This window comes from Drosophila yakuba, chromosome 2R, assembly GCF_016746365.2.
Source record: "Drosophila yakuba strain Tai18E2 chromosome 2R, Prin_Dyak_Tai18E2_2.1, whole genome shotgun sequence".
Lineage (NCBI taxonomy): Eukaryota > Metazoa > Arthropoda > Insecta > Diptera > Drosophilidae > Drosophila > Drosophila yakuba.
In genome coordinates this window covers 8,074,199-8,098,569 of record NC_052528.2, presented here as the reverse complement: position 1 = coordinate 8,098,569, position 24,371 = coordinate 8,074,199, and the positions used below count along the sequence as shown (strand labels likewise).

General features: G+C 43.0%; 7 protein-coding genes across 11 annotated transcripts; 3 read left to right on the top strand and 4 right to left on the bottom strand.

Annotated features, from left to right (window-relative positions):
• Nucleotides 1-46: 46 nt before the first annotated feature.
• On the bottom strand, nucleotides 47-1,479 carry LOC6529645 (actin cytoskeleton-regulatory complex protein PAN1). The gene has a single exon (XM_002090603.4). The coding sequence runs from the start codon at nucleotides 1,477-1,479 to the stop codon at nucleotides 394-396; it is 1,086 nt and encodes a 361-aa protein (XP_002090639.1). The 3' UTR covers nucleotides 47-393.
• A 191-nt stretch (nucleotides 1,480-1,670) lies between these two features.
• On the top strand, nucleotides 1,671-4,910 carry LOC6529644. Its single transcript, XM_039373423.2, has 3 exons — nucleotides 1,671-2,363; nucleotides 2,431-2,562; nucleotides 3,436-4,910. The coding sequence occupies exons 1-3, from the start codon at nucleotides 2,291-2,293 to the stop codon at nucleotides 4,908-4,910; spliced, it is 1,680 nt and encodes a 559-aa protein (XP_039229357.1). The 5' UTR covers nucleotides 1,671-2,290.
• Nucleotides 4,911-4,968: 58 nt separating this feature from the next.
• On the bottom strand, nucleotides 4,969-5,588 carry LOC6529643 (ER membrane protein complex subunit 5). The gene is made up of 3 exons (XM_002090601.4): nucleotides 5,426-5,588; nucleotides 5,305-5,357; nucleotides 4,969-5,236 (listed from the first exon to the last, which is right to left on the bottom strand). The coding sequence occupies exons 1-3, from the start codon at nucleotides 5,505-5,507 to the stop codon at nucleotides 5,042-5,044; spliced, it is 330 nt and encodes a 109-aa protein (XP_002090637.1). The 5' UTR covers nucleotides 5,508-5,588; the 3' UTR covers nucleotides 4,969-5,041.
• Nucleotides 5,589-6,386: 798 nt separating this feature from the next.
• LOC6529642 (EF-hand domain-containing protein D2 homolog) lies at nucleotides 6,387-15,461 on the top strand. The gene is made up of 2 exons (XM_002090600.4): nucleotides 6,387-6,625; nucleotides 14,460-15,461. The coding sequence occupies exons 1-2, from the start codon at nucleotides 6,387-6,389 to the stop codon at nucleotides 14,872-14,874; spliced, it is 654 nt and encodes a 217-aa protein (XP_002090636.1). The 3' UTR covers nucleotides 14,875-15,461.
• LOC6529641 lies at nucleotides 14,974-18,574 on the bottom strand. Of its 3 annotated transcripts, none has more exons than XR_001454195.3 (3): nucleotides 18,393-18,574; nucleotides 16,025-18,331; nucleotides 14,974-15,959 (listed from the first exon to the last, which is right to left on the bottom strand). XR_001454195.3 is itself a non-coding variant. In XM_039372914.2 (3 exons), exons 1-3 carry the CDS (start codon nucleotides 18,461-18,463, stop codon nucleotides 16,463-16,465), a joined length of 1,773 nt encoding a protein of 590 aa, XP_039228848.1. In that variant the 5' UTR covers nucleotides 18,464-18,574; the 3' UTR covers nucleotides 16,315-16,462. The 3 variants fall into 3 exon arrangements, 2 of the variants coding, with proteins under 2 accessions (XP_002090635.2, XP_039228848.1); XM_039372914.2 differs by lacking the exon at nucleotides 14,974-15,959 and having other exon boundaries at nucleotides 16,315-16,634; nucleotides 16,802-18,331; XM_002090599.4 differs by having other exon boundaries at nucleotides 14,974-18,331.
• A 371-nt stretch (nucleotides 18,575-18,945) lies between these two features.
• LOC6529640 (L-2-hydroxyglutarate dehydrogenase, mitochondrial) lies at nucleotides 18,946-21,226 on the top strand. The gene is made up of 3 exons (XM_002090598.3): nucleotides 18,946-19,337; nucleotides 19,784-20,641; nucleotides 20,695-21,226. Exons 1-3 carry the CDS (start codon nucleotides 19,216-19,218, stop codon nucleotides 21,080-21,082), a joined length of 1,368 nt encoding a protein of 455 aa, XP_002090634.1. The 5' UTR covers nucleotides 18,946-19,215; the 3' UTR covers nucleotides 21,083-21,226.
• Nucleotides 21,211-24,199, bottom strand: LOC6529639 (transport and Golgi organization protein 6). Of its 3 annotated transcripts, none has more exons than XM_015196909.2 (3): nucleotides 24,058-24,198; nucleotides 21,798-23,999; nucleotides 21,211-21,737 (listed from the first exon to the last, which is right to left on the bottom strand). In XM_015196909.2, the coding sequence occupies exons 1-3, from the start codon at nucleotides 24,116-24,118 to the stop codon at nucleotides 21,235-21,237; spliced, it is 2,766 nt and encodes a 921-aa protein (XP_015052395.1). In that variant the 5' UTR covers nucleotides 24,119-24,198; the 3' UTR covers nucleotides 21,211-21,234. The 3 variants fall into 3 exon arrangements, with proteins under 3 accessions (XP_015052395.1, XP_039228845.1, XP_039228846.1); XM_039372911.1 differs by lacking the exon at nucleotides 24,058-24,198 and having other exon boundaries at nucleotides 21,798-23,767; nucleotides 23,821-23,959; XM_039372912.2 differs by lacking the exon at nucleotides 21,211-21,737 and having other exon boundaries at nucleotides 23,570-23,767; nucleotides 23,821-23,999; nucleotides 24,058-24,199.
• Between the last annotated feature and the right edge of the window lie 172 nt (nucleotides 24,200-24,371).

Genomic DNA, 24,371 nt, shown 5'->3' with positions numbered 1-24,371 from the left:
CATTTAATGGCTCGAACAATAAGTATCCAAGTAATAAACTCATATGTAAGTACTAGTTATGTTGTCGATAACCTTGCATTTTTAATCATGGCTTTGTTAAAGTGAACACAAATAACTGAATAAACGGATTCGAGCTTTGCGTCGTCTTTGAATACTTTAATTTATATATACATTTGAATATTAAGAACAATATATTTTACTATTTAAGAAAGGGAAAATCCCCATGCGTTTCCGCTGCAAAGAGATACTGTTTCATAGAGAAAAATTCCTTGTAATTAGAGTTACGTATTTCATAGATAAACAAACTTATCTGGTCAGACAACCGATTTAATCTGCGATATTTAATATTAGTCATACCAATTGTTCTTTAATTTACTTTTTAATTAATATGACTTAGAATAGAGCGGGTGGATAAAAAGCCACCTGCCAGCTAATCAAACAGATGCTCCAGATGAGGAATGGAACCTCCAGATGATGGGCAACTGCTGCAGAGCCAGGACTGACCTCATATTCTGTCATATTTTGAACATTACAATTGTCTTCGTAGCACGTGGGGCAGAGCTTCTCATTGTCAACACAATAACGAGAGAGCTCCATATCTAATTCGGATACACAGCCCCGGTGCAGGAAATACTTTTTCCCCGGAACAACATTGGGATCAATGAGAAGTATGGTGCGACATCCATTCCTCTTTCCGGGTATCGGGCCGCAGAGGGACTTGGTTTCATTGGTGATCGTTTTGTTGCAGAACATGCAGGAGTAGCAGCTCAGGGGTTTTTTTTCTGGTTCGGGAACTGTTGGCTTGGGTGGTGCCAAGGTGGTTTCGTCTGGGGGTGATAGTGTGGTGTCCTCTTGGGGCCCATCAGCCGGGTAATCGGGTGATGGTGTTTCAGTTTTGTTCGTGGGTTGGGATTCCACGCCGCTCTCTGATAAAGTTGGTGGGCCAGAATCGGCAGTCACTTCTGAAGATGATTCCGGAGTATCCGTAGGCGAATGATGTGAATGACCGGACGATTGGTCAACTTTATCGGTTTGAGGAACTTCAATTATGGGAGAGCCACCAGAATCCCCGAAACCCTTTTCTGGCTCTTCCTTGTCCTCTGCTAATTTGTGATCCGATTCGGGATTAGTGCCTGCGCTTGAAGCTTCCGGTGCCTTCTCATCCTCATCTGGCTGGTGGCCTATTTGTCCTTCTTGACTTCCATTAGGTGGTATTTCCTGTGTAGCCATACTAGCGTCTCCTGGCTCATGGTCTTCAGTTGGACCTTGTGTTGTGTTCAAAAATAACTGGCCGTGTCCTAGGGACTCTTCGTCATTTTCACTGGTTTCCATTCCCGGTACCTGAACTTCTTTGTTGTCTGAGTCTTCACCTGCTAGACCGCCACTTAAGCTGACCTCTTCAATATTGTCCTCCTGCGCCCTGCTCCATTGAAGCAGAGCCGTTAGGGAAATCCAAATGACCAGCAGTCTCATCCGCATTGTGGTCACCGATCGGTTGTAGCTTCTCGGAGCGTATGACTCGGAGGGAGAATAAATCTTCAACTGAACCCGCAGAGTGGATGTGTTTATCAGGTCTGTATCTTTTGTTATCGGTTTATCCCCGTTTTGAAGAGCTCTGCACACATGAATATTTGCTCCGTGCTGGCCACCGATGAGGTTGTTGATTCCGACCTGTCCCGTGTCTGTTTAGCTGGCAACTGAGGTCGATGGTCATTAAACCGCCTGGACATGTGCTATGTGTACTCGAATCCGCTGATTGTCACGCAATTATCCGGTCTCTAAACTAAATCGATAAGTTGGGGCGGTCGCGGGACCCTTGACCCACACTTTTGAGTAGCTCCAGACTTCCCGCAACAAATGCGAGCCTCTGAATTATTGATGATGTGAACCCTTCGATGGAACCTATGGGACACTCCGATAATGGGGTCAAGGCACAGAGCACATTATAGTTATGACATTTTTGGCCATTATGCATATGCCGGAATTAAATTGGCTGTGGTTGGGGAATGAATAACTATTGAAAGGAATTTATTAAGATATCGGGAAATCTTTTTTAATCTATTAAATAATTTCAACATTTCTACTCATGAAGTTTAGCTTTTTATTTTAATGCTTCTATATGACTACTTTGACTATTTTCAAGTTAAGTCTTTTTCTAGATTATCCTTATCACCAGTTCAGCTATATCAACTCATTGTTATATTGTCTGATAAGTCATAAACAGATTAGGGACTCCTATTTTGCAAACAAAGGTGTACATTTTAGCTTACATTCTTTATGAGCTGTCAAAATGCATGGACTAAAGATGAATCCTCACTCAAGCTTCCAACGCGTGCTCCTCCTTCTCCTGATCCTCCTGAAAAGTAAGATATCCGTAATTTCCCACGGAAAAATGCAATGTTAACCTTGGAAGGGGTTTTTTAATGGCAGGCCGTTCTTTTGCAATTGTTTGCTACCACTGCGATTCCATTGCCCTGCCGGAATGTTCCCAGACCCTCGGAGAAGTGGGAGTTCTTCCCTACAAGGAGTGCCCCACCGAGCTGACGTGTGCCATGTCCATTGGTAAGTGCAGCTAAATGTGATTTGTAATTGATTCTAAATCGACGGATGGTCAGCCATTTTATAGAATCTATTTTTGCAATTCATTAATTTTAAAGGGTAAAGTTCCTGATCCGCGGAGTTGCATGTAAAGCACTTCTGCTGCGCAATGCAGCCAGCGTTGCAATGGCCACCGGATCTACACTTTTCCAGCTGCTCTACATACGGCTCGAGGTCTGATGGCATTTTTGTAGAGCAGCCTCTGACCACGCGGCTTAATCTTTGGAAGCTAAAGCAGTACTTGTCCTCCTGCTCACCCAAAAGAACATCCTGCTGGCATTCTTCGTATAGGCTCACATTGCACCTGCCGGTGTTGACCTGAAAGAGATCTATCTTGCAGCCTCTGCTGTTTGCTGAATCGCAGGTGGCGCAGACTTGGATCCAAGCACCTTGGTCTTCATTACAGCCATTGATGTCACACAGCTTGGCGGCATTGGACAGCGTGTGATTCTGCTCGGAGACACAGCCCCTGTACGCCTCTGAAGAACTTATAACATCCGTGTAGCACTGATCCTCTTCCAAATGATAGCGACAGGGTTTTGGCTTAGATGCTGGAGCCGCCACGCATTCCTGTCCAGCGCAGTGATGACATTTAAGTCGTCCCGGCGGATAGACACCCGCATTGCACAGGTTTGATGAGCAAGTTTTTGAGTAAGCTGCTCCTGCGATGGGGGTTTCTGCTCCACAGCCGCGGTATGTGATGGAGTCCACTAGTTTATTTTAAAGGGTAAAGTCCATTGATGGTTTTCAAACCGTGTGGGCTTACCCCGTCATAAAAGTTACTCGAAATATTTAGGAAATCAAATCTTTTAATACCATAACTTACACATAAACTAGTGGACTCCATCACATACCGCGGCTGTGGAGCAGAAACCCCCATCGCAGGAGCAGCTTACTCAAAAACTTGCTCATCAAACCTGTGCAATGCGGGTGTCTATCCGCCGGGACGACTTAAATGTCATCACTGCGCTGGACAGGAATGCGTGGCGGCTCCAGCATCTAAGCCAAAACCCTGTCGCTATCATTTGGAAGAGGATCAGTGCTACACGGATGTTATAAGTTCTTCAGAGGCGTACAGGGGCTGTGTCTCCGAGCAGAATCACACGCTGTCCAATGCCGCCAAGCTGTGTGACATCAATGGCTGTAATGAAGACCAAGGTGCTTGGATCCAAGTCTGCGCCACCTGCGATTCAGCAAACAGCAGAGGCTGCAAGATAGATCTCTTTCAGGTCAACACCGGCAGGTGCAATGTGAGCCTATACGAAGAATGCCAGCAGGATGTTCTTTTGGGTGAGCAGGAGGACAAGTACTGCTTTAGCTTCCAAAGATTAAGCCGCGTGGTCAGAGGCTGCTCTACAAAAATGCCATCAGACCTCGAGCCGTATGTAGAGCAGCTGGAAAAGTGTAGATCCGGTGGCCATTGCAACGCTGGCTGCATTGCGCAGCAGAAGTGCTTTACATGCAACTCCGCGGATCAGGAACTTTGCCGGACAAATATTACCTCTATAGCTAATAGCACTTGTAGCTCCGCTGAAGCCTCTTCCTGTTTCTCCTGTGAGTACTCAAACTGGAGTATTCAACGGGGCTGTGGAGCACCGCCGACCAATCCTCAAATCACCAAGTGCTATGAATGCGATGATGGCGCTGGGTGTAATAGAAAGGATTTCACCCGGTGCTATCAATGCAGCACGGAGCAAGCTGGAGCAGGCTGTGCAAATTGGGAAAGACCTGGCGAGATATACATAGAAGAATGCGCTGAGCCTGGTGCACCATGTGTGGTGGTTTCCTATAATAACGGCACCACTGCTAGAGGTTGCCAAAAATCGGACTTCAGCTGTACTTCCGCAAATGTGGCCAGTTGTCGACCATGCGAAGGAAGTTTCTGCAACAAGGGACCATTCCCGGAGGAGCGCCTTTGGTGTCATCAGTGTAGGGGAGTGCAGGACTGTGAGGAGATCTCCAGGGGACAAACAGCTTTGCCTTGTCCTCTTCGAGGGAATGAGCCAGAGCATCAGGAATTGGCCTGCTTGGAGTTCTTTGACATCAACAGTAAAGAAATTGTAAGAGGATGCCGTTCCAATTCCCAGCTATACTATGAATGCCTTTTAAAGAGCAACCATCTCGACAGTTGTCGCACATGTCACAGTCAGGCATGCAATAATAGTCCTGGCCAGGACTTAAGAGCTGCTTATGATCTGGAGACCAAGGCTTTGTCTTTGTTACAAGGCAAGAGTTCCGCAATATCCATCGAAATTGCAAATGTTTGTTACGGAATTTGGTTGTTGCTAAGCGCTAGCTATCTTTCGAATTAAGATAGGAGAAATCCAGTCTTTAAAGTTGACTTATGTTTTCGTAATGACAGCCTTGTAATTACTTGATTTTTAGCATTATCTATATTGTAACTTGCAGAGACTATAAATAAAGGGCTAGCAGAACTTAAAACTTATTCCGGGGGCGTATAGCCAGGATTCAAGGCACGACCGCGGTGATTAAAGGAGTAGAACGAGGGGAAGTTGCCCAAGGTGTCCCAAGTTTTCTGTTGCATGTCCACGGTAGCACGGATCTCCTTGAAGTTACCAACCACCTCAATAATGTTGTAAATCACAATCACCAAACTGATGACGGTCTGCAGGATAATCTAAGGATTGTCAAAGGGAAATCCTTCGTGAGTAACCATAGAAACACTGTGAATGCCCTGAAACTTACATCTAATGGAAGGCTAGTCCATTCCTGCTCCGTCAGCCTCAAATAGGTGCGATCTGTGGGGTGTTCCAAATGGTGGTTAATGGTCCAAAGTTTATTTACCACAGTTGTGACGGAAACTTACGATGAGCAGCAGAAAATGCTGCGTGCGCCAAGCTGGCAAATCCGGCAATCAGCAAAAGTTTGTTAAACAATTTACTGCCCATTTTTTATTGAACAATTACGAATTACAATCACAGTCGGACAATTTCCTACAAAATTTTGCTAAATTGCTATAAAAATGCGGGCACACCAGGGGATGGAACTTTGTCCGATAGTTTAGGGTTGTCGGTAAATCTCAAATCTTTGAATTATTATAATTCTAATAATACGTTTCAGTATTAAAATTAAAAAACCAGGTTTAATCCTAATCTTATAAAAATACAAAATATATACCCACATTTCGATAAGAAATACCCGCTTGAAAATTAAAGTCGTTTGTTCATCAGCTATAAGGAATTATTTCGTATATACCAAATTATTTAAAGAATTTATTCCTTGAAACGTTACTTAAATAATAGTTAGTTATTTAATACCCCCAATTTAAATAGTCTGATTTGTATTTTATAATTTACTTTTAACTATCGCTTCAAAGCTCAGCTAAGTTATGTATTTTTCCGTGGACGGTCACTGCAAAAAAGTCACCGCGCCCGCTGGTATATTTGAACGCTTGTGTTACGGTCGCACTATTCGTCTCTCGGCGTTCAGTAGATAAAGAAGTCGCGGCGGTTAAAGCGCAACATCAGTGTCCAATAAGAAAGCCAACCTGCAGCAAAAAAAAAAAAAAAAATACCGGCTATTCAAACGCACCTTGCAACTGTTTTTTTAAAACCCAAAAAAGGACTCAGGGCCACGCCTCACGCCAAAGCTTACGTGCAACGAGTCCGTGTTTGTTTTCCTTTCGCGTCGCCGCATTTGTGTGTGTATCCCGACGTCTCTGTTACGGTCCTTTTTGCGTGGGTGTGCCAAAAAGCAAGAGAGAGAAGGCAGCAGAAAAGGGCAGGAAAATTCCAGCACATTAAAGCGAGTCAACAAGGTCCGACACAATGTCCGTTTCCTCGAATGCCTCCTCCGCCTCCATCAAGGACAGCGTGGACAGCCCTAGCAGCACCACCAACACGGACAGCTCCGAGCTGACGCACATCCTCAATCGGCGCCAGGAGATCATGGAGTCCCAGGAGGCGGGCATCGAAGTGCGTCGCACCTACAAGGTGGTCAACGTCTACACCGACTTCCCCGAGTTCTCCCGTAACCAGATCAAGGACTACCAGAAGACCTTCAATACGTAAGTGAAGGCCGCTGAGTAATCTTTCCTTTGGGGAACATTTATTTTATTTTCAATGCGGTTGAAATTGAATAGCGAATTATGAATTCAGTTGCCGCAGCTTAAGTGAATATAAATTGAACTTAGTAAGTTCACAAAGACCAGAAGCGCTAGACACACTCTTATGTATTACATACATTTAAAAATCGAATTTTATGCAACACAATCCAGAAACAGAAAAAAATTTGAAAATGTTTGCTATGCCTTTCAATCTGCAAAAAGTCTTCTGTCTCCTTTCACCTGCAACGGACACTTTCCCAGGCATCTCACCGCATTTGCGTCTCATTAGATGGCAACATAAAACTCATGCGCCTAATGGGCATTTAAATTGCATTTACTGTAGCCCCTCCCGCCCGCCTTCCACCCCTCCCCCCTCCACTGTGCAATGGGGCATGACTCACAAGTACTTGAGGAGCAGTTTTGTCACAGTCTCTGGCTCATTCCCAAGTCGTGCTCCCGTCGCGCGGATCATGAGTCAAAAGTGGTTTTCTGCCCCAACACTTTCAGGCGGATTCAATTATCACACCACAGTAGAGTTCCTCTAAGTGCAATTCTCAGTAAGAAAAGCCCATCTTATTTATCGGTGATTGCTTTTCAAATGTTTTATAAAACATTTACAAAAGAACATACATGTTATTTTTTGTGTGTTTCTTAAGTAGGTGATTATTATCATCATTAGTTTGTAGTAGAAGAATCTGTTCTGTAAGGAACGAGCTTTTCCTAAGTTAATAAAAGGGAAATGCTCACTGAAATCTTTTCTCCAAGGTTTTTATGCTCGACCTTAAGACTTAATATCACCCATTGGGCTTATCGAAGACCACCTGTATTTGTTTACGGTTTTGTATTACCATCCGACAATGTCAACAGTCGTCAGATGGGACACCTCGCGAAAGAAAGGTGTTCCGAGGTTCTCCCTTGCCCAGTTTCCTAGTCTTGCGGTGGATCGCTTTAGCCCTGCTTTGGTTTCGCTCAATCAACCGCAGCAGTATTGCGCAATGGTTTGTCAGATTAAATCTTTAGAATTGTTATTTAAATTCAAGTAGTTGGCACGTAGGCTTGTCTAGGCTGATAAGTTATCTCGGCTTCATCCGAGCTGTCTCTTTTACTCAGCTGATTAGCGGAGATTCGCCAAGCACCTGTAACCTCTCCTAAATGATTCAGAACTTTACTCAGCTGAGGTGAGACTGAATCACTAGACAAATTAGAATTATAATGAAATTAATAACATTAATTAGCACACTTAAAACTGTAACTGATTTTGCTTAGCTGAATCATTGGCCACTCAACTAAGATTACTTACTTATCCTAGCCTTAGGATATCTTAAGGCTTCTTATTGGCTTCCTTTTTGTGTTCCAAGCCAAAAATTTAAGTTTGTATTTGCCAAAACTTTGAAATCGTAAATAACCCGCATTATGGCAATACGAACGTGTTCTGCAATTGTAAAGTAATGCACGGGCAGCAAAAAAGATAAAAACCAGAAAGAAAAACTCCAAGCAGTCTGGGAAATACTGTGTGCATGTGCCACAAAAGGCAGACAGACAAGAGACTTTTGGTCTGCGATTAGCTAATGCGGTGGTTTACATACATATATGGATTTTAAGATTCGATTTGGACAGCAAACAATTGTGCTTTGATTATACAATTGTCTCTTTTGGGTCTTAAATTGAGGAAATGCAAAAGTTGGTATACTCGCAAGCAGAAGTTAGCAACTAATATGTTAAATTCGCTGAAATATGGACACTGTTTAGCTTTCATTTATTCAAGAAATGAATACAAACATTCACAAACATTTTTTTAGAATGGGTTTCAAAGCTGATGCGACATTTTTAGAATATCGTCACAGAAACTTCGTCAACTAGTTTTTATACATTTTATATTAGGCTCGACGAACATGACAAGATTAGTAGACGCAAACAAATTTTTCATGGGGATTTACTCATGGGTTTACTCACGTACTTTATTAAATTATCTCCGTAGACTCCGTAGTGCTTTTTTCTACCCTACTAAATGTCAGCAGACATTTACCCCGGTGGCTTGATCTTCTTGCTTACTTGCGATCGGAATTTTTAAATAATAATAACAAAAACCGGCTGAAGAAGCGCCTTTGTGCCGGCCCATTTGGCATTTCCAGTCACGTTGGATCGTCCGGCCACTAAAGTGATGTGATAAACTGGCGAGTTTAAAGCGCTTAAACCCGATCGGTTTTAATTAAAACATGCGATATATTCGAGAATCGAAAGCAAACGCCGCCTGAGTCACGCATTGACTTCGTTTTACAAAGCAATTTATATAAACAATTCGCCACTGATTCACGAACGAGCGGATTTCTGCGAACATGCCTTCCCTTCCGATAATCAAAGTAAATGCAAATGTAAACAAATTCGTTTGAAGACGTCACAATTTCAGAGGAAGTCAGTGTTTCTCTCAAACTTCCCAATGCGATAAGGTCTAGATTATTTACTGACCAAGCTCTGTTCAATGGTTACTATATTTGTTATATGTGTTATATTCACATATATACATAGTTTATTGCCTAACCTTTTTATCGCTCACGCAATGCATAAAGATATCTTACAGCGTCTTTTGTAGCTTGTTGTAGTTTCCTTGTTGTTTCCCCTTTTAATACGCCATTTTCCGCACGGATGTCTGCTGAATTTCAGATATATACAGAGGCACTAACTTCCGGGAGGCGATAAACTGCAGAATCATATCGATTATTACATTTTATGGCGTCGCAAGTCTGTCAAATTTCATCAAAGTGGGGAGTTCTTGCTTTATTTATATGAATGTAGCTACATCGCCTGTTTGCAAAGTTCAGTTATTTCCGGCAAACTCCTGGCAAACCAACCACCAAAGAATCACTTACCATTAGTACTTATTGCAATTACAATTGAATCAGTGCTGTATGTACAATACATAGGTCTTTACAGTGATTACTCATTTAGTAATATTTCGAATGCGCGTACTGTATTGTCAAGTAAATACGCGTTACTCATGTATCAAAAACACGGGACATCTCAAAAGTGTTAGTCAGTTTTTAGCAATTCCCCTTTTAATATCTTTGCTTGTAAATATGTACATACATATGCTGACATTCATCAGAAACCCAAAAATGTCATTTACTATATCATTAAAGAAATATTAAATTCAAAGTAATGAGAAACATTGAATTGTTTAATACACCCACGGCACTTTGCTAAATTAACAAAACTATTCGAATATCTTCGAAATGATGGCAAATAGAGAAAGCCTTCAATTAGGGAGTGACCACTGTGGGCGTAAGGCGATTTATGCTTCCCCCAGTTTTTTGTTGTGGGTGCTATTAATGCCAATGCTACTCGTATCGTTGGCTGTCGTCGCTCTGGTTACAGTTTGCAACTCGAGTTCATGGACAAAAAGCAACGTACTTGTACGCACTTTACAATGGGGGAGGAATCCGTTTCTGTGTGGGCTTTTATTGCGACCGCCGTTGAGAGGAGAACCTTTAATTAAGCTGCCATTGCCACCACACCACCCATTATCACTCGGGCATAACCCCTTGACTGCCCCTCCTGCACTTGTGCGAATTATTTATTCTGGGGGTGGCTTTTTAGTGCAGGACTTTTGCGCTTTCTAGAGAGAGTTTCTGCCCGCCCAAATGCATATTTGTATTTGCCTAGGTTCATTGACACTAATTTGGTTGTTCGCCAATGCTGTTTGCATGCCTGCTTTTGTGGGTTCGGTAATCTTCGGTAAGCAGCGATGGAAAGCGGGTTTTCAGGCAATCGATAGCGCTGCATTATTGTACACCCCTCGCAGATCCGGTTGCAGCCTCCACTTGTAATTATTTCCGCGCACATGTGCCCGACCTTTTCGTATTTGACCAAAAATCGCGAGTTGCGAACTGCAGATGTGGAATTGCATCCAGCTGGCGACGGGCAGTCTGGCATGTCCACAAAACACGCTAAAGAAAAACGCAATAAAAAGGAAAAACCAAATGACGTACAGTAAACTAGCTGACAAAGGAGAGCCAGTGACAGTGGGCCCCCGCCTTGTGTTCATCGACGCTTCATTGTGCGCATTGTGATTACAGTTTATGCTATCTGCGGTTGCGGCACAAGTTCGGGCACGAAATTAGCATAGCCGACATGAATTGATGATAAACGTGGAATTATACTAGTTAACTGAATGTTCTAAGATACGATTTTAATTAGCATATTCTTTAAATAAGCTTGTTTTCCATATAAGCTATAGAAACTATAGAAACACTTAAACAGGCACTGATGGCATTAGAGGCGCAGTAATATGTACATATATTTTTACACCCCGTTGCAGTGCTATTAGATTGACCACAACTGTGTCAACATATGCAGTAGCAACTACTGCTTTATTGTCGAGTGTTGTCCACTCAATTGAGGAAATATCAAATTATGTGCGAGCCAGTGGCGCATCATCACCACTCATCGTGCGGCAATTGTGGTGGCCCCAACTTGCTGCAATTAGTCATGTCATTTGCTCATTGTCCAGTCTATTTGTTTGATTTGCTTTTACGGAGATAAGGAGAACTTGATGTTGTGCTGCTTCTACTGCTGCTGCTGCTGCTGCTGCTTTCTTGCTTCCTGCAGCAACTAAAAATAATCAGAGATGCGACCCACGCAACGCTTCTTTTCCCGCTTCCCATCGTCTTGGCCTGCTCCAATTTCGAAATGTCAAAGTATGGCTGGTTTATTTTGGGAATCCCCCACCCATTTCATGCGCCTTTTGAGAAAGGATGGACAGACCCCCATTAGAAGTGTGAATCGTCGTCAACGAAAGGTTAATTACAGATTAAACACGATTACTGTACATGACGATATGTATGAACTACCATTGACCCTAAATAGCGCCTTAAATGCAAGTTTAAATACAAGTTGCCCAGTCTGCCAGGCATGCCTTTTATTGATTTACAATTTTACATATGTTACCTGTGCTTGCACAGGCCATGTGCACAGGTGCATGTTTGGTTTCGAAACAGAAAACACTCGGCTAAGCGAGTGAAACGATCCATACATCCAGGCCACTCAGTCAGCATCGGTGGAAATAAACAAGCGATTGCGTATGCAAGACATTGTCTTTGAACACTTTTCGCTTCGATTCGGCTCCAATAGATGTTTTGCTACCATGACGAAACCCGCCCTATGAAGACGCGCGGTGCATTTTAAGCGTTTTTTAACCGTTACCGCAAAGTTCAAGAACTCAACGCGCTTCCAACTGCATACGCGGCGAAGTTTGGATCGCACTCTCTTCGCCATTAGCCCAATTGAGCATCGAGGGCACCAGAGCTGCAAGTGCGAGGCAGTTGGCTGCTAATAGCGAAAACCTGTGTTCAATCTAGTAATCGCAACTCAGGAGCAGTTCTTACAATAATAGGTGAAGTACTAGCCCTGTCTGTATGAGTGTTGGATCAAACAAACATCTATACAAGTTTATTTGAATATTTATATAAAGAACTTCCATTGCACCCACAAACTATTTAAAAATTTGGCCTAAAGCCTCCTAAACATTTTTCCAAAACCGCATGCTCAGACGTTTCTAATTCCAGAAAAGGGAGAATTTGTGGTACACATAAAGGGTTGCTATTTTTTTTAACCGCAATCGTTAACAAACTACGTGGCGAAGTACATGCATAGACAAATTTACGATGCAAATTGCGGCAGGCATAAACGGCAAGACCAATAACAATGGCCAGCTGACCCCGTTATTTGTTGAACTGTACACAAAAACACAAACGATAAAGAAAATCGCATGCATACATAGCATATAGTATAGTATATAGCATACAGCATATGGCCCTGCCACAACATCAACAGAAAGACCGGCCACATGCAATGGGGCATAGAGATGAACGAACACCCCCGAAAACCTCGGAGTGTGAAGTTGCACGATTCATTGGTACGAAAACAATCAATACAAATTAGGCTAAATCCGGTGGGAGGCTGCGGGTTGGGGCGGGAAAGGGTGGTGGTGCCCCACGGAGAAACAGCAGGTGCTCGAAAAATATAAACACAGAAAACATACATATTTGAGCTTAAAATCTGTTCATACAGAGTCTTAAATGCCATCTTCCTTGCCTTTGTTAATAATTAATAGAATGAAAAGCCTTATCCACCCAAAAAAGTATCCACCAATAGTGGATCATAGCAACCATTAAGGTAATAGCATCTATTCCGCTGCCATCCTTATGCAATCGGTTGCAGTCCCACCCACGTGAATACCCCCAGTGGCTGCTGCTAAATTGATAGAATATGATTTAATAAACACAAGCGGCGTCAGGTTTAATTGAATGGAGCAGTTGAAGTCTGTTGTGATTACGCCGGGGGTATCCAAAACGAAAGCCAGACAACAACACCTTGATTAATTCGAAAGAAAACAACGAGAAACCGGCGGGCGAAAAGCAAAAGTGCCTCCAATTGTCACATTGACGCAACTCGAAGTTGGAGAAAAGAGTGCAATTGGAGTTAATTAAAGAGACGATAGCGTAACACAAGCCGTCGTTAATTGCCCCACTGGGATGGTGGTCAAAAGCGATGATGTGGTGATGGTGGTGATGGTGACACCTAGCCATCATTGCAGACACGCCTGAGATGATACAATTTTCATTGCATCGCGGCTAATTACTTTCACTCGCTTTTTTCTGCCCCCAAACCATGGAAGCACGCAATTTGTCGATATGGATTCAATTATTAATGAAACGAAAGCGAAACTTCCATTGCTCGGCTGTAATCTAATAGATACTATTTCGTCATTAGGTGGCGGCTTCTAGGCGAGCGAGAAATCGAAACTGAAAGTTGCGACTATTGGATAACAACAAGGTGTACAGCGTACACACACATGTCGCGGATCGTGGGTAATGGGTATTTATTGTCATATGAAGTTGCTGCTTCCTTTAGCTGATCGTATTTTTAGCAAGAGCTCTAACTAGTTTAACTAGTTTCAGATGATGATGATCATTACGACCAGCAGCAGCAGCAGCATCCTTCGCCTAACTCGCAAGGTCGCTGGTTTGGAGCCTGTGCAACTAGTTTCCGCCACTGTGGATGGCGCTCGTGTGGCAAGTGTGGCTCATCTGCCGCCCGCAGCAACACGCGATTTATTTAGACGACAGCGCGTGCTTCTTGCGTTTTCTCTTTTAATATATTACACAATTAGATATTAAATGGGCTTTATTTACATTTCCATCGCGATTTCCTGCCCACACTTTGGCGGAAGTTTGAACTCTTGACTTGCCGATTTCGGTCGTCGAACTGGCGATAGATGGTGAACGGGACTCCAAAATTATGTTTTATTCGATGAATCTGTTTATTTGCAAACATATAGGAGTTATCTGAATTTTTAACCATCTCAATGATTATCAGTCAATATCATCAAATTTGATTTATTTAGGCAAATCCTGTTATAGAGTCACAAAGCATATTAACATGTTATTTTGAAACTCCACCTTTGCAAAGCTAATCGATTTCAGGCAAATTATGCTCGATTCCTGGGTACTATTGTTTCAGCCGCCGCTGTTGCTTGCAAATTTAGCATGAAATTGGGTTGCCCACCGACCATAATTCCCTGCCACCAACCATTTTCGCAGACAACGGGCCACGCGACCTCTGACGCCAGTGCACCCACGTTTGCATTATCGATTGCTAATCCTCGACATTGGGGGTCTCGTGTCTTGCGGTTGGTCAATGACCAGTGACAAATGTGTTTTACTCTTACCTTTTCCTTTCGTTGATTTAAAGAGTGCTGACTAATTGATTTGCTTATTTTTACCTATCGCTTTTCCAGGTACGATACAGCTCGTGATGGTTTCTTGGACTTGCAGGAGCTTAAGTTCATGATGGAGAAGCTGGGCGCTCCGCAGACGCATCTGGGACTCAAGCAGATGATTGCCGAGGTGGACGAGGATAACGATGGCAAGATTTCATTCCGGGAGTTCCTGCTGATCTTCAGGAAGGCCCAAGCCGGTGAACTGGACTCCGATTCTGGGTTGAATCAGCTGGCCCGCCTCACCGAGGTCGACGTGGAGCAGGTGGGCGTAAGCGGAGCCAAGAACTTCTTTGAGGCGAAAATTGAGCAACAGCTGCGTACGAACAAGTTCCACGACGAGATTCGGGCGGAACAGGAGGAGCGCCGGCGCGAGGATGAGGAGCGGGCCCAGCGACGTCAGCAGTTCCAGCAGCGGGCAGCGATCTTCCAGTAGAGGATTCATGTTCCCCTTAGTCTAGCACGTAATTATCTGGCGTAGGTTAATCGAATGTGGAACCAAACCCGGGAGAATAGAATACGCTTCGTACAAGCATTTTTCAAGCATCACATACACTAATTATATTCAAACTTATCGTCCCATACATATATAAACTCGATTTGCTGGCAAAAACATCTCGGAAATTGAATGTTATCTTTGACAAACGAAATTATGTTTTGGCTCTTTGAAGTTCACATAACAACTTATCAAGTATCCAAACATAATGTTCAATTTCTAAAATATATTTTTTTAAAACCAACCAAACTGAGCCACTCTAGCCACTCACATATGCATACATACGTACATAAATAACGATCATACCAAAAGCGTATTTATAGTTAATCTATAGTTAAGTTTTAAATGTTTTATATTAAGAACTACTTTATTGTTTGGTGTTGCGCAAAATTTCTTTGTTAAATTACGTTAATCTTTCATGGCTATCCATGTGTATGCTTTTTAATTTATGATTTTGTACTTTTAGTGCCATTTTTATGTTCTTCGTTTTAGTTGTGTTAATAAAATTGATAATTATGTTAAGCAAATCAATTTGGGAAATTCAACTTTCATTGTACATACTAATCCTATGTTGGCAGTCAATCTTAGTTTCTGTTGCATAAATCTAAAGTAAAACACTATGTTTCGATTCAGTATTTCACGTTTACAGTTAGCGTTTTAAGCAATACTAATACGGTAAATACGAATACACAAGAAAATACACGTACTTTTAGAGAGCGTTTACTACAAACTTATACTGCAATTTAAATAAATAAATGTATATAATACAAAATAAATAAAATCGCATTTATTTATCTCCAACCTCTTCAAAAATTTTGTTAAAAACTGCGAAACCTTGTTCCTGCTCAGTGAAGCGGTAGTTTAATTAAGTGAAATTACTTAATACAAGTAACCTTGACTAGCACCAATTTCCTTCCCGCTGGGAACCCTTCATCACGTTGCGTGCTTTATTGGAAGGCCACCAACTGAGTGCCCCATGGAGTACCTTTAAGTTTAGTGCTGACATAAAGATCCAGATCAGATTCCTGACGAATTAAAATTGTAGTGGCATGTTATCGCACTTTGTTTTAGAACAACAAATTGGTTTTACCTCAAAGATCATAGCATTTGCTTAAGTAAACACTTTTACTAGGGAGACCATTTCTTTGTCGAATTGTGAGTCATCTCCAGGGCTTCCAGTCACTCCCCGGCAGCTGGACCTTTGCGGAGGGAATGCCTGCATCTCAGCATATCGCATTTCAGGGCGTAACGACGCTGGCAGGCAGGACACTCGTGCGGCTTGAGCTGCAGGTGGTATCCCTTGATGTGTTGAGAGAGTCCGTTGCGTCGCTTGAAGACCCGCTCACAGATGCCGCACTTGTGTTGCCGTTCCGTCGAGTGGGTAATATTATGCTGGCGGAGTCCGTTGAGTGACCCAAATGATTTTTTACAAATATTACACTCAAATATTTGGGCGGGCGTAACTTTCTTTTTTGAATTCAAGGCAGTCTGCACCTTCGTTTTCGATTTTCTGGGTCTGCAATTTACTTCATGACGACGATACAGGCGCCAGTGAGCAAAGGCAATGGCCCGGCAGTGGCGACACTTGAAGCTCTGGAGGCGCCGATGGTTTTTGAGCGACAACGATTGACATATGTATCGCATATGCTGGCGAAGACCCAAGCGGGATCGAAAGAACTTCAGGCAACCACAACAGCGTCCTGAAAAATTAGGTATTAACTTTACAAAATGTGATTTCTGGCGACGATGGTGGAGTAAGTTCTTGAGGCTGGAAAATCGCTTCCTGCACATCCGGCAAGCATAAGCTTTTCTATGCAGCTTCCTTGGAGTTTTCATGTTTTTGCATTTCAGCTGCAACTTACGATACCTATTAGCCAGTTTAGCGTAGCTAGCAGACACTGCAACCAGTTGAGGATCAGGTGTGGGTGCTGACAGTTGAGTTGCTGTCGGTATGAGGTCTTTGTGATGCAGGAAGCTACTCTGCATGTCCAGTATATCAATCTTTTTCCTAGGTTGCTTGGATACAGGACTATTGTGCCACTCTGACTGCCAGTATTCCAATTGTTCAGTAGCCACAAATCCCCTGTTGCTCTCTAGTTTCATTGGAGGGTTTATAGTCAAGCTGGGCAGGCTTATATTCATTGGAGGAACACTAACCATGGGAGTGGAATTACCGTGACTGTGTGCATAATGCTGATTTAAGCTATCAATTGTTATAAATTTAGCAGTGCACAAGGTGCAGTTGTGAAGCCGAAAAGCAGCTGAAGACTCGACCACACTATCGTTGAGCACCACAATGTTGGGTTTGACGGACGTGGATGAAACAGGCGGTGGCAACAGTTCGCACATGAGTGGGTTGGGTATCTGGCTTACATTGGTCACAATGGGTTTGCATGAGCGCGGCTCGGGAGCTGATGAGGGAGCTATATTATTCTGAAGAGGAGGTGGGTCAGCAGGCGGAGGAGCGGCGTCTGGTACAGCATCCGCTCCCTCCACCTTTTCCGTTTTGTACTGATGCGGGGGTAGTTGCCATTCCTCCTTTGCATAATTGTGCTCTTCAGTTAGCAGTTCATTTTGCAGCATTTCATTGGCTGTTCTTCCAGGCTGTAATCTCTCCGACTGTCCCACATCAGCATCGTCTGGAATATTGATAAACGGATCATCTAGATTGATAATTTCCATGATGTCACAATTGTTGATAATGTCTTGGGAATTTAGCATAGGAAAATCGCAGAACTGAAACTTTTGTTCAGTTTCTTCTTGATCACAGCCATCGTCCTGCTCCAAACCCATGTCCAGTTCATCAGGAAAAAGATTGTCCAAACTCTCGCAGGCCTCCTGTTTCACACGAACCAAGGGTTCCTGTTTGATTTTCAGCTGTCGGCGGTATTTTCTCTGCAACTCACTCTGCGCCAACATCACCACATCGATGAACTGGGAAAAGCGCTCCAGTTGCACGCAGCACTCCTGGCATATTTCCTTCGGTAAGGTGTCGTCTTGAAGAATCTGTAGCGTAGGAAAGCACTTCTGGATCATACCAAAGAGCTCAAAACTCTTGTCAAACGAGGTGCAATTGGTGGCAGACGAACCACAAAAGCGGCAGGTGGCTTTTACACCTGTTGCTGCCGATTCGGCGGCTCTGGAGAGAGTTTGCTTGTGCGTAGGCCTATTGCTTGGTGACAACTGTTCCAGGTGCCCATTTATGGAGTCTTCTTCCGAAACTCTAATTGATGGCACAGCATTCTTTTTCAGCGTTTTCCGATTATGGCTGCAATTAAAGTCCTCATCAACAAAATGCCGACTGCACAGCGCACTCCATTTTGAGGGCATCCACTGACCACTCCTCTGGGTAAATTCCTTCCATTTCTGTAGAAGATCTTTCCGCTTGAAGGGAAATCTTTGAGGGAATAGAAGCTATAGTATTATCTTGTCAATACTATAAAAATTAACGCAATTACCTATGAAATGAAATGCTGCCCGCGTGCACATATTTATGGCTACAATTTATCACGGCGCAGTGGGCGGGCATCTTAAAATATTTATAGTCCAATCAGTTAAAATAATTTAGCTGTTTTCTGTTGTTTACAACTGTAAGCTAGCTGTTGGTTGCTTAATCAGCTGTTCTTGTTTTGTTTGTTCAGTACTTAGTGTTGGAAAATGCATCTCACAAACTGCTGGTAGCGGTATTTGTCAATATCGAAATTTAAAACCAAAATTTTAATTTTTTGTTCAAAAAAATTTAATATTAAATGTAATGGGATCCCGTTTCGAATTCAGGGTTAAAACTATTTTGCTTGTTGTTTTTTTTTAAATTACTTCATAGCATTATTACTTCATTCAAGTAATTAGCAATTTAACAATACGCATTAGTTCTGATCTATTTACGAGCCCGTTCAAATAATGGTACTGTTAAATATTAGAAAATTCGCAAATATCAGCTGGGCACACTTATGCTTATCAACAAACCGAACAGCTGACGCACACGTCCTCCCCCAACCATCCCCTTTCACCGTTAATCCGTCACACTTATCAATTAGCGCGTTTATGAAAGCCCCGCGGCCCCAAAAACCGCCCAGATGCTCGGCCCGTGAGCATATTTATTTTCTCTCGCCGCACGGAAAACTTCCACGGGCTTCAGTCAGTCTTTCGATTCCCTCGATAGCGGCTGTACGCACAAGTTTGCGGAGAAGACAAGGTCAAGCAAGGTCTTTCTTTTCGGGTTGGCGAAAAATCTAAATTCTACGTGCGTGCGCGGGTGGTGAGAGGAGAAAACAAAGAGATATGGCTCAGGTGCGACTGCTGGTACAGGGATTTCGGCGGGGCCTACTTAACGTAGGCGTAGCCACGCCCCACGAGTGCACGGCGACCCACAAAAGATCGCAGCACAGCTCGTCGAGCAGCGGGTAAGTCTCTTGAGGTTAAGATAAAATGTCCAATTGTCGGGGTGTTACGGTCCTAAGGTACTTCTTCACTGTTTCCAAACTCTCTGGTTGGTGTACCTTCTATTTTGTTCTAAAACATGTTAAGTTTCCCATTGTATAACCAAAGCGTAGTTATTTAGAATTTCTTTTATATGATTTATTGCATATCAATAACTCCCACACAAGTCCCATAATATAATACAGAAGGCATACCGGGAATCTGCACACTTAATCCCACTTTCTAGCCTTTATAGTTCACACGGACAGAAAGTTGGACGGACAGGCGGACGTGGCGAGATCGGTTAGTTATCCTAATCAAGAATATATACACTTCCTAGGATTGGATATACAAACTTCTTCCTAAGAACTTGTAAAACGTGTTACCGCAAATTCAAATATAAAGTGATAATTTGTTTATATTCCCTCAGAGATTATGATCTGGTTGTCGTTGGGGGTGGCATCGTGGGCGCCGCATCTGCCCGAGAGATTCTTCTGCGCCACCCATCCCTCAAAGTGGCTGTCCTGGAGAAGGAGTCCAAACTGGCCAAGCACCAGAGTGGCCACAACTCCGGCGTGATTCATGCTGGAATTTACTATAAGCCTGGAACCCTGAAAGCCCGCCTTTGCGTGGAGGGCATGCATTTGGCCTACGCTTATCTGGATGAACACAAGATCCCATACAAGAAAACCGGGAAACTAATTGTGGCTACGGATGAAAAAGAGGTGAAGCTGCTCCAGGACCTGGAGAAGCGTGGTATTGCCAACAACGTGCCGGATCTGCGAATGATCGAAGGCAGCGAGATCCAGGAAATCGAACCCTACTGCCAGGGACTGAAGGCTCTTCACAGTCCGCACACTGGTATCGTTGACTGGGGATTGGTTACCCAGCATTATGGTCAGGACTTTAAACAGTGCGGTGGTGATATCTACCTGGATTTTAATGTCAGCAAATTTAGCGAGACCAAGGAGGGCACCGATTACCCAGTGACCATCCATGGCGCTAAGTCGGGTCAAACGGTTCGTACCAAGAACGTGTTAACCTGCGGCGGTTTGCAGTCCGACCTGCTGGCTGAGAAGACTGGATGCCCCAGAGATCCCCGCATAGTGCCTTTCCGTGGAGAGTACCTGCTGTTGACCAAGGAAAAACAGCATATGGTCAAGGGTAATATTTATCCGGTGCCGGATCCACGTTTTCCCTTCCTGGGAGTTCACTTTACGCCGCGAATGGACGGATCTATCTGGCTGGGACCAAATGCCGTTTTGGCTCTCAAACGCGAAGGTTACACGTAAGTATTCTCAGAGTTCGTATTTTAATTCTACTGACCCTTTCTTCTTTCAGCTGGGGTGACATTAATCTTGTCGAGCTTTTTGACGCCCTACGCTATCCGGGCTTTGTAAAGATGGCCAGCAAGTACATCGGTTTCGGACTTAGTGAGATGTCCAAATCGTGGTTCATTAACCTGCAGATTAAGGCGTTGCAGAAGTACATCCCGGACATCACGGAGTACGATATCCAGCGTGGTCCCGCTGGAGTTCGTGCCCAAGCAATGGATCTGGATGGCAATCTCGTGGACGATTTTGTTTTCGATCGCGGAGAAGGAACGGGAGCGCTAGCCAAGCGAGTGCTCCACTGCAGAAACGCCCCATCACCTGGCGCGACTAGCAGCTTGGCCATTGCCAAGATGATCGCAGACAAGATCGAGACCGAGTTCTCTATCGGCAAGTGATGTCAATATCCCAAACAATATAAGCAAAGTTAAAAACTTTGTCGGAAATGTCTGTAATCATTCGCCACTTTTGCATTTGCTATTCGAAACTATAATGTTGATCTATTGTGTAAAACAATAATAAACCATTTTTTAGGTTTTTAAGATAGCGTTTAATTCAGTTCCAGTATGTGACGGTTTTTTCTCTGAGCTGAAGCACTGTCCTTGATGCCCAATACTTTAATCTCTTTTTGTATAGATTGCTCCCCCAAGGCAGATTGTATCAGTTTTGTGCACTTTTCGTTTAAAATTTTTAGACCGTTTGCCGCATGCTGACGCATTTGAGGATCACAGGATTCCTCCGCTTCAATCGCTTTTAGGAGTCGATAAATGGGTAGTAACACTTCTTGGTAATCCAGAAGATTCTCCATACCATTCAATAGTTCAGCTAAGACCAAAACAGCTGCTCGCTTAGCGGGAACATAGCCTCCGGTAGTTAATTCAATATTAACAAGTTGGAGTAGCTCGTGGAAGAAGTTCTGTACCTGAAAGGCCAACAGGCGACAAAACTGGGAAAGATTGGAAAAGGCTGACATCCGAAATTCGTGAACAGGAGACCGGGAGCCGTGCATGAAGCAGTTGAGAAGAACAGTCTTGTATCGATAGCAAAGAGGACCTGAATGGGATAAGTATACAAGTTTAGGAATAGTTCATAGGTGTGTAGAACATAGCATACCTAACTCCTGAGCGACTTTCAGAATAGCTTCACCCACTACAAGGCGGTAATCTAACTGATCCGTCTCTGATAGGTACTCATCACTCAATTTGTCCAGAACATCGGACTCCATAACATGAACAAGCGACACAAAGAGCCGAACACAATTCAGAAAGGTATAAGATTCCTTTTCCTTAAGAGTGGTCAGGGTTAAAGCTATGATAAGTTGACCCTGCGCTAATGTTGCGGGATCTCTTTTTTTGAGCAAATCGATCATCATCTGAATGCCATACACTTGCATGTGGGATTGTTTTTCTTCTATCAGGGACCGAGCTTTTTGAAAAGGTTGTATTTTAACAACCTCACTTGGTTGCCATGCTCCGTGAATTATTGCAAGCAAAGATTGTGCAGACTGGTGAATTAGAGGGTTGGAAGATTGAGTACTCAACTGGTTCAGTTGCTCTTTCAGTTCTTTACAGTCTTTTGAAAGTTGAATTTTCTCACTGTCTTCAAGAATTTCCTGCAAGAGGTTCAGAACCAGAAGAAGGATCTGATCCGTGGTATCTTGCTCTCTACATCGGTGCACAAGCAAGTCGTTTAGTATATGTAGAAGCTTCTTAGTATGCTGAGATAGCTGAGCTCTTAATGGTTGATGGGCTACCATCTGGTTTAAAGCAATGAGCAAATCTAGTTTGAGTTGATATTTGGAGTGCAAAAAGTCGTTGAGCTCTGCTTCTGATGAAATGAAATCTACGCTGGCTGAAGATTTATCATTTAACTGTTTACCTATGAAGCCCAGAAGAGTAAGAAAAACTTTGCAAGTTAGGGAATGATGAGAGCTGGATGTGAGTAGACCGGGCAATATCCTGCCTATGTCGTGAACTACTTTATGATCTTTGTGAGCTACTTTAACCTGAACTTGATTTGCGTTTATGGAAGGCAGGATTATAATGCGAGGATTTAAACTCTTCCAAGGATGTTCCTTTTCAATTTCCCATTTAAACAGCTTTTGTAGTATCGCAGGTAATTCTTTTTCCGTCTCTCTATTGTCCAGACAACGCAATATAATGGCAGAAAGCTGCGATGAGCCCGGCAACTCCAGTGGTAGGCTATCGTATAGTTGAAGGAGCAGAGGAAGGTAAGGAATAAGTAGACTACTAGGCAAGCAGGCCACGGTTGAAAAACAGAAGATTTGGTGCCATAAGAGGATGTGATTGCACAGTTCCTGGTGTTCCATTAAGATTAGACCATTAATAATATCTTCAGGGTTACAAATGGGTTTCCAGTGCTTAGATAATATTTCTTCTATCTGCTTTCGATTTATATCACTTAAATCGTACAGCCTTCTGAGCGATAGAACCCCAGCGCACATTTTGTCTTCATTTTGGAGATAGATTTTACAATAATCCAACACCTGAAGAATCATCTTTTCTTGTGCTAACTGAGAAAATCCTTTCCTGGCCACAATGCTAGCAACAATTTCCGCATTTCTGGTAGAACTCACATTGGGAGTTTGATGAAGTGCCTCAACAAGACTAGCGAATCCTTGGGGTAAGTTAAGCTTTCCTAGGAGTTGACGATGCAATAATTGGGCAAGAGGTGCGCAGAGAGGTGTGGCTTTGAGGAGCAGAATGTGGCGAAAAAAATCTGCTTTCGATTCATATTGCCAGAGGTAGGCTATAGCCTTATCCAGCTGTGGAAAGTCATGCTGCACACGCAGACTTACAATTGCCGCCAGAAGATCCCTTTGCACCAGCTCCATTGAGTTGGCTATGTGGTATTGTCGAATAGGCAGTAGTTTTATATAGAAATGAATGCTTAGAAGCAGCAATGAAGAATTTGCCTTAACTTTCTCCCGGGCCTCACGAAATATGGGCGATTTGTAGAAATCCTCATGTAACTGGCATCGAAGCGAGTAATATGATAGTTCTTGGGAAGCCTGGATACATAGTTTCAGGTGCGCCACCGAAATAAGATCCTCCTTAGCGTCGCTGTGAAAATTAATGTTTCTCGTGATCGAATGTAGCACATGTTGCAGTCTCACTATATAGGATATAGTAGGTTCCGCTTCGGGATCTATACTGGATTCCTGAATGTCCGTTAACTGGTATTCCTGGCATAACTCATGCAATTGCTGACCAATCTCGAGTTTAGCAAATTTTTCCAAAATTCGCAGGTTGAATTCCAAGGCGTCGGGAGTCCCTGAGTTATTAGCTGTATTTGCTGTCGTAATATAAGTATTAAAATAACTAAAATTATTAAATAAAGTAATGTAAATTACCAAGAGCCTTAGTAAACTTCAAACTCTCTAAAATAGCAAAGTACTTGGCCGTATTTATCATTGTTATCACAGCAAACTACAATTTGGCGAATGTGGCGACCATTTGCTAAAGATGATTGTTTACAATGGCATCAGTGCAATCGATAATTTACAGATAAGAGTAACATAGTGTTGACAGTATAGCTCATTTAATCAGCGCGATATTTGAATGCAAATGTAGCAATAATAAAAAGTTATTTGTTTATATTTGAACATAATACAAAAATGTGTTTTTATGTACTTATAGCTTAACCATAAAACTTTACCTTTTAATT

Coding starts and splice junctions, on each gene's coding strand:
- LOC6529645 (XM_002090603.4), bottom strand. CDS start 1,479: ATGCGGATGAGACTGCTGGTCATTTGGATTTCCCTAACGGCTCTGCTT.
- LOC6529644 (XM_039373423.2), top strand. CDS start 2,291: ATGCATGGACTAAAGATGAATCCTCACTCAAGCTTCCAACGCGTGCTC. Junction 2,364..2,430: donor TCTCCTGATCCTCCTGAAAA/GTAAGATATCCG, acceptor TTTTAATGGCAG/GCCGTTCTTTTGCAATTGTT. Junction 2,563..3,435: donor GACGTGTGCCATGTCCATTG/GTAAGTGCAGCT, acceptor CACATAAACTAG/TGGACTCCATCACATACCGC.
- LOC6529643 (XM_002090601.4), bottom strand. CDS start 5,507: ATGGGCAGTAAATTGTTTAACAAACTTTTGCTGATTGCCGGATTTGCC. Junction 5,358..5,425: donor AGCATTTTCTGCTGCTCATC/GTAAGTTTCCGT, acceptor AACACCCCACAG/ATCGCACCTATTTGAGGCTG. Junction 5,237..5,304: donor GGACTAGCCTTCCATTAGAT/GTAAGTTTCAGG, acceptor GACAATCCTTAG/ATTATCCTGCAGACCGTCAT.
- LOC6529642 (XM_002090600.4), top strand. CDS start 6,387: ATGTCCGTTTCCTCGAATGCCTCCTCCGCCTCCATCAAGGACAGCGTG. Junction 6,626..14,459: donor TACCAGAAGACCTTCAATAC/GTAAGTGAAGGC, acceptor TCGCTTTTCCAG/GTACGATACAGCTCGTGATG.
- LOC6529641 (XM_002090599.4), bottom strand. CDS start 18,463: ATGCCCGCCCACTGCGCCGTGATAAATTGTAGCCATAAATATGTGCAC. Junction 18,332..18,392: donor GGCAGCATTTCATTTCATAG/GTAATTGCGTTA, acceptor ATTCCCTCAAAG/ATTTCCCTTCAAGCGGAAAG.
- LOC6529640 (XM_002090598.3), top strand. CDS start 19,216: ATGGCTCAGGTGCGACTGCTGGTACAGGGATTTCGGCGGGGCCTACTT. Junction 19,338..19,783: donor CACAGCTCGTCGAGCAGCGG/GTAAGTCTCTTG, acceptor ATATTCCCTCAG/AGATTATGATCTGGTTGTCG. Junction 20,642..20,694: donor CTCAAACGCGAAGGTTACAC/GTAAGTATTCTC, acceptor TTCTTCTTTCAG/CTGGGGTGACATTAATCTTG.
- LOC6529639 (XM_015196909.2), bottom strand. CDS start 24,118: ATGATAAATACGGCCAAGTACTTTGCTATTTTAGAGAGTTTGAAGTTT. Junction 24,000..24,057: donor GAAGTTTACTAAGGCTCTTG/GTAATTTACATT, acceptor ATATTACGACAG/CAAATACAGCTAATAACTCA. Junction 21,738..21,797: donor GAAAGTCGCTCAGGAGTTAG/GTATGCTATGTT, acceptor TATCCCATTCAG/GTCCTCTTTGCTATCGATAC.